General features: G+C 43.9%; 1 protein-coding gene across 3 annotated transcripts in view; it reads right to left on the bottom strand.

Moving 5' to 3' along the window:
* UBR3 (ubiquitin protein ligase E3 component n-recognin 3) overlaps positions 1-13,963 on the bottom strand; it is a 268,208-nt gene extending 254,245 nt beyond the window's left edge. For 2 of the 3 annotated variants that reach the window (XM_034954464.3, XM_034954467.3), the window contains exon 1: positions 13,331-13,963. In XM_034954464.3, coding sequence (XP_034810355.2) covers positions 13,331-13,875 — 545 coding nt within the window. In that variant the 5' untranslated portion in view covers positions 13,876-13,963. The remainder of the gene's footprint in view (positions 1-13,330) is intronic. The other variant, XM_034954465.3, reaches the window with a different exon arrangement.
* Positions 13,964-16,588: the final 2,625 nt, after the last annotated feature.

Raw genomic sequence — 16,588 nt, 5'->3', positions numbered from 1 at the left:
GCCACCAAAGTGGGAGCCCAGGCAGGGGAGGTGCCGAGAGCAAGCGAGGGCTCTGAGGACTGCCAGCACGCTGTCACCTCTCACTACCACCTTGTGAAAGGCAAAATTTAAGAGCTATAAACTAGGATATTTAGCAGAAAAAAATCTCTAAGCAAAGTGTTCAGGATACTGCATGGCTTCTCTTGGCTGCTTATAGTAAAATCCAAGGAGAGACATTGAGGTGAAGATGAAATTTATAATCAAAAAAGACAAAGAATGTAAAGATTTGGAAAATTCTCAACCAGGCCAGGTAAAGAATAAAAAAGCATGCTTAGGAGAAAAAAATCCAAGGGCGTGGCAAAGGTGTGACTGTTTCATCAAGACAGTGGAAGAATGACCCCAAAAGCTGTTGAGATCTTTGAGACAGCCATACCCACCACAGGTCCAGAATGCTAGGGCCTTGAGGGTAGAACTGTTTCAAGGGAGGGGCCCAGGGTACCTGTGGAGCCTCAAGGCTTGCTGCACAGCACCACCTCAAGTCTCTGCTCCCTGCATTCCAGTGCAGTGCTCCTTGCACCCCACCTGTAGTCCAAGTGGGCCCAGATGCTGCTAAGGCTGCCACTCCCAAAGGAACAAGCAGTAAGCAGCCTTCCCAGTGTCCACATGTTGCTAACTCTGCAGGCTGTGGAGGCATGGCTTCCTCCACCTAAATTTCCAAGGATGTACCAGAGAGCCTGAGGCCCAAGCAGAGAACTGTCACAGGGCAGGTCAGCAGCAGAGTCCACACGAAGGCAATGCCTAGTGGAGTCCGCGGTGGGGGGAAGGGGCAGGTCCACCAGAGAGAGTCTCCACAAGGGCAACACCCAGTAGAGGTATGGGGGCAGGGTTGCCCCCAAAACCCCAGAACCATAGTCACATAGTCACCAACCTGCAACTCCAGCCTGGGAGAACCACGGGTACCTGATTCCAACCGGTGAGAGGTACAGTGTGGACTGCACCCAAGAGAGGCTACAGGGGTGGAGCCACCCAGAGGAGCCTTGTGTCAGAGCAGGAGCACCGACATCTCGGTCAGATACCACCACTTTAGTTCCAGCTCCCTTTCTAGCCTCATGCATTTCAAGGAAATAACTTCTCTGCTAACTACAAGCAGCCAGAAAGAGCAGACAGTAAAACACAGATAAGACAGCTCGGGCCCAGAGGGAGGTGGGGGGGGAAGTCTCTTGAGTAACTGCCAAACTTCAGGCTCATACAATGGGCCCCAGTAAAACAGTGGGCCTTAATAAGCACATCCCTTTCCCTTCAGGTGCACTAAGATAGGGAAGCTAAAAGCAGACTCGGGAGGTATGCCTGTAGCTGCAGAAAAAAGTATGGGAACAGACACACAACTCTCCCTCCCAGATAAGCACAACAAAGAGACACAGAAGCAGTCCAAGCCTCCCACCCTGAATCCTAAAAAACTCTTAGTCTGTAAGACAGTGGGCCTAACTCTGCCAGAAGGTTCCTCTCAGGTTTGTTTTCTCTAAAATAAATCTGTCTTGACCAGCAAGCCACCTTTCGTGTTTCTTTCCTCTTTCTTTAATTCTTACACCTTGGGGACCCAACCCCCAACACAGTGTGTCCAGAAAGCAAGACAATTATTCTCAAGCCTTAAGATTTAATGTTGTTTGCCTGAGTTTTACACTTACTTGAGATCTGTCACTCCTCTCTTCTTGCCTGTTCCTCCCTTCATAATGAACACATCTGTGCTTGCCTCTCTCACCATTGCAGTATGTGTGTGTGTGTGTTTTATTTGATGCATAATAGATGTACATAGTTTCTGAGTACATGTAATAATGTAATACATTCATATAATTTGTAAAGATCAAATCAATGTACTTGGAATACCACTACCTTAAATATTTGTCTTTTTATGCTACAGCCATTCAAATTCTTCTCTTCTAGCTATTTTGTAATTTACAATGGATTATTGTAAACTACAGTTACCCTACTGATAGATACTATCTAACATTAGGTCTTATTTCTTCCATCAAACCATATATTTGTACCCACTAATTAACTTATCTTTATCCCCCTCCTCCTTTCTACCCTTCCCTCTGGTAACCACCAATCTACTCTTTATCTTCATGAGATCCACTTTTTTAACTCCCACACATGAGTGAGAACATGTGATATTTGTCTTTCTGCCCTTGGTTTATTTCACTTAACATAATGACCTCCAGTCCCACCCATGTTGCTACAAATGACAAGATTTCATTATTTTTGTGGCTGAATAATATTCCATTGTGCATATATACCACATTTTCTTTATCCATTTCTTTATCCATTCTTCCATTGGTGGGCATTTTGGCTACTATGAATGGTGCTGCAATAAACATGGGACTTCAGGTCTCTTTTCCATATATTGATTCCCCTTTTTTTGGATATATACTCAGTAGTGGAATTACTGGATCACATGGTAATCTATTTTTAGTTTTCTGAGGAACCTCCATACTGTTCTCCACAGTGGCTGTACTATTAATAATTTACATTCCCACCAACAGTGTAGACACTGTGTTTTGAAAGCAGGTAACTTGTTTGACTTCACAGGTTCACAGCTAGAGAGAAATCTGCCACAGGATGAAGCGTATCTTTGAGTCTCACCGTATCTGATTGAAATGATGTTTAGATGAGACTCAACTTTAGACTTTTGAGCTGGTGCTAGAACAAGTTAAGACTTCTGGAGCTACTGGAATGGAATGAATGTATTTGTATGTGAAAAGGACATAAACTTTTTGGGGGCGAGGGGCAGAGGCAGAGCACCAGTCTGAACGTGTGTCCCCTACAAAATTCACATTGAAACTTAATCTCCACTGTGGTGGTATTAAGAGGCGGAAGCCTTTGGGGATGTGATTAAGTCATGAGGGCTCTGCCTTAAGCAAGTGCTGGAGGGAACTACCTTAGGCCCCGTTTGCCCTCTTCCCCGCTTCTGCCATGTGAGTATGCAAGAAGGCCTCACCAGACACACACACACACACACACACACACACACACACACACACACACAAATGCCTTAATCTTGGACTTCCCAGCTTCCAGACTGGAATAAATAAATTTCTGTTCTAAATTACTCCGTCTGATGTAACAGCAGCACAAACAGACTAAGATGGATGGCAATTTATGTATTCTGCCATAAAGTATTCCATTGAATGATTAAACTACAGTTCACTAATCTCATTGTTTCCATTTTTCCCTATTTCAGTGTTACAATGAGCATACTTGAACATGTATCTTTCTGCAACCTCCTCATATTTAATGTGATGCCAGTCAACATCTTAACAGAAGTTTTCCAGAGAACTTGACAAGCTCCTGAAATTCAAATGAAAACAGGAACCAAGAACAGCCAAAAACCCTTTTGAAGACTAATAATAAGGAAATCCTGCCATATCAAAATACATTTTAATGTTCTAATAAAGTAGTATGGTATTGTTACAAGAGACATATCAATACAATAGAGAACTTAGGACACACATAGGTTTGGTATGTGATAGAGGTGACATTATAGATCAATGGAGGAAAAAAATGTTCAATAAGTGAATCCTCATATTGAAAAAGATAAAATTAGATCTAATGATATGGTTTGGTTGTGTCCCCATCCAAAATCTCATCCTGAATTGTAATCCCCATAATCCCCACACGTCAAGGGTGGGATGAGGTGGAGGTAACTGGATGATGGGGATGGTTTGCCCTATGTTGTTCTCATGATAGTGAGTGAGTTCTCACGAGATGTAATGGTTTTATAAGCATCTGGCATTTCCCCTGCTCGCTTCTCCCCCACCCCCCCCGCTGCTCTGTGACTAGGTGCCTTCTACCATGATTCTACGTTTCCTAAGGCCTCCCCAGCCATGCTGAACTGTGAGTCAATTAAACCTCTTTCCTTTATAAATCACCCAGTCTCCAGCCGTTCTTTTTCCTTTTCTTTTTGAGACGGAGTTTTCCTCTTGTTGCCCAGGCTGGAGTGCAATGGCGTGATCGCGGCTCACCGCAACCTCTGCCTCCCAGGTTCAAGCAATTCTCTTGCCTCAGCCTCCCGAGAAGCTGGGATTACAGCCACACGCCACCACACCCGGCTAATTTTGTATTTTTAGTAGAGATGGGGTTTCTCCATGTTGGTCAGGCTGGTCTCGAACTCCCGACCTCAGGTGATTCACCTGCCTCGGCTTCCCAAAGTGCTGGGATTACAGGCGTGAGCCTCCGGGCCCGTTCAGGCAGTTCTTTATAGCAGTGCGAAAACAGACTAATACAGACCTCAATCTCATACTACATGTAAAAATAAATTCCAGATGGACAAAAGACCTAAGTGTACAATGAAAAACCTTAAATCTTTCAGTAGAAAACATATAAGCATTTTTTTAAACCAGGGTGAAGAAGATTTCTTTAACAAGATACAAATAATACAAACTGTAGAAGAAAAACTACATTTTTAATTTAAAATCGTTTACAACAAAATTATATATTTCAAGGTAAAAAGACAAGACACAAACTAGAAGATGAAATTAAGTATTTATACAACGAAGGATCAGCATCTAGAGTATGTACAGCATTCTTAAAACTCAGTAAAACAGAAAAACAAAACAGCAAATAATATGAACCAGCAGTTCACCAAGAAAGAAGCCCAAATGGCCCCAAAACATATGAAGAGATGTTCAACTATACTAGTCAAGAAAATATAAATTTTAAAAAGATATTTGTATCCAACAGATTGGTAAAATATTATAAATTTATATATATAACACCAAGTGTCTTTTGGTTTTTTTTTTTTAAGTTCTGAATTGCATGTGCAGGATGTACAGGTTACATAGGTAAATGGTTGCTGTGGTGGTTTGCTGCACCTATCAACTCATCAACTAGGTATGAAGCCCAGCATGCATTAGCTATTTTTTCTGATGCTCTCCCTCTCCCTGCCCCCGACCCAACAGGCCCCTGTGTGTGTTGTTCCCTTCCCGGTGTCCATGTGTTCTCATTAACACCAAGTTTCAATAAGCAGAAAAACAAGACCTCAAATTCCTGGTGGGGCCAGGCGTGGTAGCCCATGCCTGTAATTCCAGCACTCTGGGAGGCTGAGGCGGGAAGATCACCTGAGGTCAGGAGTTCGAGACCAACCTGGCCAATATGGTGAAACCCTCATCTCTACTAAAAATATGAAAATTAGCTAGGCATGGTGGCGGCCGCCTGTAATCCCAGCTACTCAGGCGGCTGAGGCAGGAGAATTGCTTGAACCCAGGAGGCGGAGGTTGTGCAGTGAGCCGAGATCGCACCATTGCACTCCAGCCTGAGTCTGATGGGGACAGAGCGAGTTTCCATCTCAAAAAAAAAAAATATATATATATAGAGAGAGAGAGAGAGAGAGAGAGACAGTGCACACAGGAATTTCAGGAAAATGGTAACGTCTGGAGAGGAAAAGAGAAAGGGAGAGGTGGGTTGACCTTTCTTTGGTTTTTTGACTAAAAGCAACTCTAGAGCAAACATGGCAAAAAGTTAATATCTATTCATCTCAATGGTAAGTACAAAGGTATCTGTTATACTACTTTTATACTTTTCTGTAAATTCAAATTGTTTCATAATTGAAAATAGTTTTAACTGAGTTTTATAACGATTAAAAAATTAGGCCACGCACGGTGGCTCACGCCTGTAATCTCAGCACTTAAGGAGGCCAAGGCAAGTGGATTGCCTGAGGTCAGGAGTTCCAGACCAGCCTGACCAATATGGTGAAACCCCACCTCTACTACAAATACAAAAATTAGCTGGGCATGGTGGCATGCACCTGTAGTCCCTGCTACTAGGGAGGCTGAGACAGGAGAACCGCTTGAACTCAGGAGGCAGAGGTTGCAGTGAGCCGAGATCATGCAACTGCACTCCAGCCTGGCAACAGAGTGAGACTCCATATCAAAACAAACAAACAAACAAAATATGAATATTTTAGGTGTAGTACTGGTATTGTGGTTTTGGGGGAGTTGTTTGTTTTTTGCTTTCTTTTCAAGAGATGAGGTCACTTCATGTTGCTGAGGCTGGAGTGCAGTGACTATTCCCAGGTGTGATCATAATCCACTGCAGCCTCTTACTCCCAGCCTCAAGCAATACTCCCATCTCAGCCTCGGGAGTAGCTGGGACTACAGGTGCGAGCCACCATGCCTGACATTATTTTTTAATTGTGGTAAAATATAAATAACATAAAATTTACCATTTAAAACCATCTTAAGTGTACAGTTTAGTGGCATTAAGTACATTCACATTGTTTTGCAACCATCACAACCATCGATCTCAAGGACTTTTTCATCTTACCAAACTGAAACTCTGTACCTGTTAAAAAAATAACTCCCCAATCTCCCCTTCCCTTGGCCTCTGATAATCACTATTCTACTTTCTGTCTGTATGAATTTGACTATTCCGGGCACTTCATATAGACAGAAGCATACAAGCATTTGTTCTTTTGTGCTGGGCCTATTTCATTTGGCATAAGGTCTTCAAGGTTTATCTACATTGTAACATTCTAATGTGTCAGAATTTTATTACTTTTTAAGGTTAAATATTCCATTGTATGTATATTCCACATATTGCTTATCCATTCATCTGCTGATGGACATTTGAGTTATGTTTTAGAGTTCACATCTCTTTACTGAGATGCATACTCAACTATTTTTAAATTAAATTATAAGGTATCTGATATTTGCTTCAAAATAGTCCTGGCTGGGACGAAAAAGCTGTGGGACAGGGAGATAACAGATGAAATGGGATATAACTTTTCACTTATGAGAGCAGCAAAGATCAGAAACACTGATACCACCATATATACTGCCAGAATATGGGGAAACAAATTGTTTCATACATTGTTGGCAGGAATGCAAATTAATTTCTTTGGAGGGTTCTATCAAAGTTGAATTTGCAAATTTCCTTCAACCAAGATATAACTTCTAGGAATGTATCCTCATACATAAGCTCACACACATATGAAGAAGTGTATACAAGAATACTGACTGCAACAATGTTTACAACAGCCCAAGTCTGGAAACAATTTAAATGTCTATCAGTAGGGACTGACCGCAAAAATCATAGTACATTACAAAAACATGGAAATACAATGAAATACTATTTAACTTTAAAAATGAAGCAGTTCTACTTTTGAGATAGTATCCATAAATATGTTAAGGTGAAAAAAGCAAGCTACTGAAGAGTAACACTATTCAACCAGACATTCACGTGGTTCAATTTCTGGCTACCACAGATCAGAAAACCTAAAAACCTCCCACAACACAGGCCAGGCACCACACTGTGGCTCACGCCTATAATCCCAGCTCTTTGGGAGGCTGAGGCAGGTAGACTGCTTGAAGCCAGGAGTTCAAGACCAGCCTGGCCAACATGGTGAAATACCATCTCTACAAAAAATACAAAAAGAAATTTAGCTGTGTGTGGTGGTGTGTGCCTACAGTCACAGCTACTTGGGAGGGTGAGGTGGGAGATCACTTGAGCCTGGGAGGTAGAGGCTGCAGTGAGCTGTGATATCACACCACTGCACTCCAGCCTGGGAGACACTGCGAGAACCTGTCACTAAAAAAAAAAAAAAAATCTAGAAATGCTGGATAAATTATAACTAATCTCTTTTAAACACATAAGTAAGCTTAAAAGAAAAGGAAATTTCTTACTGAGGGGTAGGATGGAGAAAGGCACCTTTACTTTTTACTTTATCCACTTATTTTTATGTTATAATCAATGTGTATTACTTCTGAAATTAAAAAAAGAATGAAAGCACTCTGAAAAAAGCTGCTATGGATTTAATAATCAATGCCACCTCATGAGTAACTAAAGCAATGTAATCTTACAGCAACTTTTTGGGTATAGCAGCCACTTTTTTATCCAATTTAATTCAAAATTACTGACACCTCCTAAGTACAAGAGACTTAGTAGGTGCTGGCCTCTGGCTAATAGCAAAATGTGGTCCTTATCTTTTAAGGAGCTTAGAATATGTGAGGAAGAACAAGCAAGGAGACAAAAATATCTGTAATATAGGACAGAACATGAAACTCCTCATTCTCTGCACCAAAATTTGAGAACTAAATGTTTAAAATCCCAGTTTCCAGTTAGTATCCCATCAGAGCCCAAAACCAGCTAGTCAGACATTACAGTTGACCCTTGAACAACACTAGTTTGAACTACAAGGGTCCACTTATACAAGGATTTTTTTAACTAAACATGGATCAAAAATACAGAATTCATGGGATCTGACACTCACATACATGAAGGGCAGACTTTTCATATAAGCAGCATTTCAGTATACCCTGAAGAGTGGGTGGGAGGTGGGTATTCTGGAACCAGTCTCCTATGTATACCATATACTGAGGAACGAGCGTATTTTAGACTTTCCATTACAGCTTATTTTGTTTTGTTTCATTTTGTTTTGAGTTCATCCACCCATAAAGCGTTTTTTTTTTTCCAGATGGAGTTTCACTCTTGTTGCCCAGGCTGGAGTGCGATGGCATGATCTTGGCTCACTGTAACCTCCGCCTCCTGGGTTCAAGCGATTCTCCTGTCTCAGCCTCCAGAGTAGCTGGGATTACAGGCATGCGCCATCATGCCCAGATAATTTTGTATTTTTAGTAGAGATGGGGTTTCTCCATGTGGTCAGGCTGATCTTGAACTCCTGACTTAAGGTGATCCGCCTGCCTCAGTCTCCCAAAGTGCTGGGATTACAGGTGTGAGCCACCACGCCCGGCCCCCATAAAGCATTTCTGACAATGACTGCACTTACTCACTAGTGGCAAAACTGTAGTTATACATACAGTTTTTTTGTTTTTTTTCCTGAGACAGAGTCACGCTCTGTCGCCCAGGCTGGAGTGCAGTGGCGGGATCTCACTCCAAGCTCACTCCAAGCTCACTCCAAGCTCCGCCTCCCGGGTTCACGCCATTCTCCCGCCTCAGCCTCCCGAGTAGCTGGGACTACAGGCACCCACCACCACGCCTGACTAATTTTTTGTATTTTTAGTAGAGACGGGGTTTCACCATGTTAGCCAGGATGATCTCAATCTCCTGACTTCGTGATCTGCCCACCTCGGCCTCCCAAAGTGCTGGGATTGCAGGCGTGAGCCACCGCGCCCAGCCACATACAGTTATTAGCACACAATTTCCATAGCCTTTGTGATTTCATCCCACAAATGAATCCTCAATTGTTTTCTTCCTTTGGTTTGTATATCTGCTAATACTGCCACATTGATTATATCAATACTACTCAGTCAAAAATAACTAAATCCTCCCCACAGTTCTATAATTGCTAATTTGAAAATTAAATATAAATACAGCTGTGATAGATTCAAGATTCTTCTCCATCTCCAATCAAGAACATCCTACAGGCAACAGTCAGACACTGGTGAAAAGGATTATGGCACAGAAAGATTTATTCTCACTTACTAAGAGCACAAATACAGCTGAAAAAAAGGAATCCTTCCTCTAAAAGTGACTAAACCATGAAATTTACAAACTTATGGCAGTTAGAATAAAAACCCCAAAATCAACACACATTCAATCTTTGGCAATCTAAAGGGGTTTTTAAAATATCAAAAACTTAGAAAAGTTCAAACATTCTGTTCATGCCAGTGTAGTCCACCTTTGCCCATGAGAACACTGTTATAAGCTGTTGATGATTTCCAGTTCTAAAAAGGTTCCAGAGGCAGTCTTTTAGGTTGCAGAGCTGGTCAACATCACCTATTTCTCTTGAGGCAGTAAATTAGCTGTATAGCCCAGGAAAATTACTCTACCCAATCCCAGCAGTTAGGAAAAATTCAGAGTAATCACATGGCCACAATACTGTTTATTGTTCAATCTTGCCCTTTATGAAACTGGACATGGCAACTGCTGACACATACAGGCAATAGCTCTGGTTTCAGACAAAGATAATAATAAATCTTTAAATATTATGTATCCGGCCGGGTGTGGTGGCTCATGCCTGTAATCCCAGCACTTTGGGAGGCCGAGGCGGGTGGATCACCTAAGGTCAGGAGTTCAAGACCAGCCTGACCAACATGGAGAAACCCTGTCTTTACTAAAAAAACAAGAAAAAAAAAAAATTAGCCGGGTGTGGTGGTGCATCCCTGTAATCCCAGCTATTTGGAAGGCTGAGGTAGAGAATCACTTGAACCCGGGAGGCAGAGGTTGCGGTGAGCCAAGATCGTGCCACTGCACTCCAGCCTGGGCAACAAGAGCAAAACTCTCTCTCTCAAAAAAAAAAAAAAAAAAAATATATATATATATATATAAAATGTACCAACTCATAGAGGGTTGCCAGACTGGGAAAATAATACTTACCTATGAGACACCAGTAAAAGCAAATACCATGAGGTTAGGATGTTGACTGTCTATAGCCTGGATGCCCTAAAACTGTATGAATACCTTCAAAGAAACTCACTGACATATTTCTGGTAGAACACTGAAGCATCACAAGCGATCAGACTTGCATCTCATCCACGACAACCTGATAATTACCAGTGTATTCCAAAAGTCAGGAAAGAATCAGTGTTATTTCCTGCCTTCAGGTTCTCTGGAGGCTTTCCTAAATGCTAAACCAGTCCAAGAAGTAAAAATGTCTAAATATCAGTAAAGGATTGCTCCAACTCCTGTTTTGATGTGCCTCTTTAAAACAAAACAAACAAAAAAAGTTTAAAAAGAAAGAAACAAAGGCCCAAATAAGAATAGCATATTAAGGAAAAAAAAAAGATAAAACATAGAATTGAAAAGAAAAACCAGTAAGAATGCTATTTAGTAGGGGCAGTAAAGAGAAATGGTTGATTAGTCTGGCTCCGGAGCCCTGGAGCCAGCATGCCTAGCTTACTGCCTGTGTGATCTTGAGCAAGTTTTTTAACTCTGCCCTACTTTCCTCTTCTGTACAATGAGAGTAATAAAAGTAACAATCTCAGAGTCAAAGAATAAATAAGTTAAATCACATAAAACAGCTAGAATTTGGCCACTTTTAACTAAATAGATAAAAGTCCAAAATTTTACTACTACTCTGTTGATGAGGCTGTTGGAAAACAGGCAGTCTCACAGAGTAATTAGTACTAAGCCTTAGGGAGGGCAATTTGGAAATCACACTTTTGAGAATTTATCCCACTGGCTCTCTTGACCAGGTGGGGAAAAGACAGATACACCACGTTTTTAATTTTATACTGGAAAGCCAAATGCCCATGAAGAGACATTAAATCAAGAATGGCAAATTCACACACACAAAAAATAAAAATAAAAATAAAAAAAGAAATTAAAGAATGGCAAATTGAAAACATGGAACACTATGCAGCAGTTTTTTTAAAAAAATAGAATGACGACACTGATTTTTTAATAGGAAAAATACATCTAAGATAACCAAAAAATGCAAGATGTAGAACAGTGGAAAGTATGTAACCCTTTGCATAAAAAGAGACTGAAAAACTAGGAAACATCTTTGCTTGTTCTGCACCAAGAGAAACTAAGCGGGAAGGAACTGGACAGATAGAAGACTAGATGTGAGAAAAACTTCCGTGTGTGTGTGTGTGTGTGTGTGTGTGTGTGTATTTTTTAGCTATATATTTTACCTATTCAAATATTAAATTTTAAAAAGTACTTTTAAAGTATCAGAAATACAGTTCAAGAACTCAAATGTTGGCCAGGCGCGGTGGCTCACGCCTGTAATCCCAGCACTTGGGAGGCCGAGGCGGGCGGGTCACCTGAGGTCGGGAGTTCGGGACTAGCCTGACCGACAGGGAGAAACCCTGTCTCTACTAAAAAAATACAAAATTAGCCAGGCGTGGTGGTGCATGACTGTAATCCCAGCTACTTGGGAGGCTGAGGCAGGAGAATCGCTTGAACCCAGGGGGCGGAGGTTTCAGTGAGCCGAGGTCGCGCCATTGCACTCTAGTTTGGGCAACAAGAGCGAAACTCCGTCTCAAAAAAAAAAAAAAACAAAAAAAAACAAAAAAAAAACACACCTCAAATGTTAGCTGCAATTATGTTGTTATTATTATTAGCAAATTCAAAATACCTCCTTTCTGAAGACTTTTTCTTACTCCCTCTGCACAGAAACCTCATCTCCCTCCTCTAGCTACCAAGTTATTGTTTAAGGAATTTATTACTTTCTACTCCAGTGCAAGTAGAGTAAGGGGTTGGTCAATGTTTCATTCATTTTTAATATCCAAGAAGCCTTGCTTGCGCATAGTAGGTACAAACATTTTGGAGTAACAGTAACCTTACAAGTACTCCGAAGAAAAAGGTGACCATTTATAAAAAGATTGTACTCTGTCATTAATCCTAAGACCTGAAAATTGAAGAAGTTTAATAACTGATAGCAACTTGTAGTTGCTAATATTCTTTCAACTACTGCCCATCCAAAATCGCCCCTTTCACTTTTTCCTTTTTTCTCAGACTGTCCCTGACATTGACATCATGTTCCAAGCCACGACCCTACATGTACCAACTCTCTGTAACTCACTGCAAACTCTGAAATGTCTTTTCTCATAAGTCCCAACATCTGATGCATCGCTTCTGTCAAAAGGGCATTTGTTGTCTCCTTTTAGACAGAGGTTCACGTATCAGTGAGTGAACAAAGTGCCCTTAACTGGAGAAGACCTAACACTTGATTCCTGGTTCGCTCAGTATTTTGTTTGTTCTCCTGGTATGGAGGGTATTCTGTAACTGACTGCTCAGTAGCCCAATTCTAAATGTCATTCCAGCATACCAAATACTCCACTGACAGCTCAACAGTCACTTTTCATGCAGGCCCCTCCCCTTCCCTCCTCCCTCAACCCTCAAGAGCTCCTTCTCTCACAGTGACAGACACACTGGCAGTTCAGAAGACCTTTTCCTCAAGCGTCCTTCCCTGCACGTACAAGACCACCTCCCCAGCTCTCATCATCCCGCGAGCCATTACGGTCCCCAATAACATCCCCTCCCAGCCAATCCAAATCACAACCTAAGTCTCTTCCCAAGAACCAGGCTTTACAGCCTTTCCCAACAAGTACACACTTGACAGCTCGACACGAGCTTCTCCAAAAATCATTTCCCCTCACTCCCCTCCTACCCCATACACTGGCTCTTTTCTCGCTATCATTTACCCACCCTGGCTTCCCCAAAATTCACAGCCCGGTTTCCTAAACATGCTCTCCGCTCTCCTCTCCCCTCTTTCTCCTCCCCACCCCCTTTCCACCGCTGACAGCTCAGTCACCTCCATCCCCCCGTGGCTGCACCCTCCCCCGCACCCTCCCCTTGACAGCTCAGAGTGGGCTCCCAGTGCTCCGCTCCAGGCCCTCCCGCGACGTCCCCGGCCCAGGGTCGCCTCGCCCGCGGGGAGGGCTCCACTCACCCGCTCTCCCGCATCACGTTGCTGTCCCCGCAGTCGCAGGCGCCCCCGGCCTGGCTGCGGAACATGTTGAAGTCGTGTCCGGTGTGGTCGCCCTGGTGGAAGCACTCGGCGCACAGCGACATGCAGGGCGAGATGCCGCACGTCCGGCAGCGGTAGGCCACGAAGTTGGCTGTCCAGACCAGGCCGCAGAGCGCCGCGGGATCGTAGGCCCGCACCGCCGCGCAGAACTCGTCGTAGCCGCCGCCGCCCGCCAGAAGGCACTTACACCACTCCAGGGCCTCCTCCTCGGCCGCCCCCGGACCGCCCCCGCCTCCGGCCGCCGCCGCGTCCTCGCCGCCAGCAGCCGCGGCCAGCGGCCGCTCGGCGCTCAGCACCCGCTCCAGCAGCGCCTGCAGCTCCTCAGCACCTGCGCGGTTGTCCGGCCGGCTGAGGGCCGCCTTGAGGTGCGCGGCGGTGGCCGCCTTGTCTAGGGCCAGCCCCGGCGCGGGCAGCTCGGGCTGTGACGGCTGCTGGCCCCCGACGGCCGCCGCGGCCGCCGCCGCCATGATGAGAGCTCAGAATTTGGAGAGTCCAGGGCCAGCGGCTCCTCCAGGGAGAGTGAGGGAATAGACTGCTGCGATTGCTCGGCCCGCCCAACTCTCGCGATACCCGGAGCGTCCGCGCTCCTCCGCCCGCAGCCCCGCCCCTACACACGCCCCCTCGGGCTGCAGAGCCTTCCTCCCGCCCCTCTCTCCTGGGCGCCTCTGGACCAAGCTAGGCTCCTAACTTTCTAAGTTAAGAGCTACTGAAATAAAGGACTCACCTTATAGGAAATCTTTAATAAGGGCAATTATTTCTTTATTTGCATAGACTACAGGAATTATTCACATCATCTTTCAGATGTACTTTAGGCATCTGCATTTTGTCTGAGATGTACATTCCTACTGTTATCAAAGTCCAGCGGGCGATAGAATGAGACCCCAACTTAAGGAAAACAAAAACTGTAGGAAAAGCAATCCAAAGAAGAACAGAAGGCCAGGCGCGGTGGCTCACGCCTGTAATCCCAGCACTTTGGGAGGCCGAGGCAGGCGGATTACTTGAGGTGAGGAGTTTGAGATCAGCCTGGCTGACATGGTGAAACCCTGTCTCTACTAAAAATACAAAAATTAGCCGGGCATGGGGGCGCACGCCTGTAATCCCAGCTACTCGGGAGGCTGAGGCAGGAGAATCGCTTGAACCCAGGAGGCGGGGGTTGTAGTGAGCCGAGATCGCCCCACTGCACTCCAGCCTGGGTGACAAAGCGAGACTCCGTCTCTAAAAACAACAACAACAACAACAACAAAGAAGAACAGGGGTGTTTCCAATCCATAACCTTGTGTTTGAAATGAATGAAACATAATTAAAACAGGTTATTCCTGGTCTTCTACATTAGTTAAGTATGTCACGATCATCATATAACAGTGATAAGTTAAATTTGCTCAATAATTTTACGAATCACTAAATTATAAACTAAATAAAACTTTATGTATTAACTTTACATGCTAAAACTTTGTATGTTTTAACTCATTTGATTCTCATAACAGATAACTTTGAATTCTACTATTCCTAGAAGTAGCAGCCTCAGACACTTCTCTACTTCGTCATCGTCCATTCACTCTTTTTCTTCTTCCTTTAATAATGCAAAGAGGTGTCCATCCACAGGCTTAAACGCAATCCTGCAATCCTTTTACTTAACCACTGGATCCTGCCTTCTCAGGATCCCAACTCCATCCAATATCCTCTTGCATTTTTAACCCCTTTCTTTCTATTAGCTCAATTCTTGTCAGAATTTGTCTCCTCCTGTCTTAAAAATAATTGAAAAAATAATAAAGCTTCCCCCATTACTAAGCATCCAACCATTCTTTTCGTAGGCCACCTTTCTCTTTCTCTTTCTTTTCTTCTTCTTTTTTTTTTTTTTTTTTTTTTTTTTGAGACAGGGTCTCACTGTCGACCAGACTGGAGTGCAGTGGCGCAATTTCAGATCACTGGAAGCTTTGCCTCCCGGGCTCAAGCGATTTTCCCACCCCAGCCACCCGAGCAGCTGGGACCACAGGCTCGCGCCATCAGACCCAGCTAATTTTTGTATTTTTAGTAGAGACAGGGTCTCCTTATGTTGCCCAGGCTGGTCTCAAACTCCCGTCTCAAGCAATCCGCCCATCTCGGCCTCCCAAAATGTTGGGATTACAGGGGTGAGCCACCGCTTCCGGGGCCACGTTTAATTGTTCACATTTACTCTTTCTTCTTCCTAAATTTCCATTCGCTCCACAATCTGCTACAACTTGATTTCTGCTCCTACTTTATGAAGCCCGACCTCTTTCCAGTATTTGACACCACTACCTATTCTTTTATTTTCATTTCCACTGTCTTTTTTTTTTTTTTTTTTTTTTTTGAGACAGGGTCTCACTGTCGACCAGACTGGAGTGCAGTGGCGCAATTTCAGATCACTGGAAGCTTTGCCTCCCGGGCTCAAGCGATTTTCCCACCCCAGCCACCCGAGCAGCTGGGACCACAGGCTCGCGCCATCAGACCCAGCTAATTTTTGTATTTTTAGTAGAGACAGGGTCTCCTTATGTTGCCCAGGCTGGTCTCAAACTCCCGTCTCAAGCAATCCGCCCATCTCGGCCTCCCAAAATGTTGGGATTACAGGGGTGAGCCACCGCTTCCGGGGCCACGTTTAATTGTTCACATTTACTCTTTCTTCTTCCTAAATTTCCATTCGCTCCACAATCTGCTACAACTTGATTTCTGCTCCTACTTTATGAAGCCCGACCTCTTTCCAGTATTTGACACCACTACCTATTCTTTTATTTTCATTTCCACTGTCTTTTTTTTTTTTTTTTTTTTTTTTGAGACGGAGTCTCGCTCTGTCTCCCAGGCTGGAGTGCAGTAGCTTGATCTTGGCTCACTACAAGCTCCGCCTTCCGGGTTCACGCCATTCTCCTGCCTCAGCCTCCCGAGTAACTGGGACTACAGGCGCCCGCCACCAAGCCCGGCTAATTTTTTTGTAATTTTAGTAGGGACAGGGTTTCACCGTGTTAGCCAGGATGGTCTCAATCTCCTGACCTCGTGATCCGCCCACCCCGGCCTCCCAAAGTGCTGGGATTACAGGCGTGAGCCGCCGCGCCCTGCCTCTCCACTATCTCTTCTTTGGGTTTCTTTGACATCACCACTCCTGTGAGAATTGCAAGCGACACAAATGACCTAAAAATTGGGAAACAAAGTTACAATAAAATAAGGCAT

The sequence above is a fragment of the Pan paniscus genome, chromosome 13 (assembly GCF_029289425.2).
Source record: "Pan paniscus chromosome 13, NHGRI_mPanPan1-v2.0_pri, whole genome shotgun sequence".
Taxonomy (NCBI): domain Eukaryota; kingdom Metazoa; phylum Chordata; class Mammalia; order Primates; family Hominidae; genus Pan; species Pan paniscus.
Note: the sequence above shows the minus strand (reverse complement) of the source record. Positions and strands in the feature narration are given on the sequence as shown.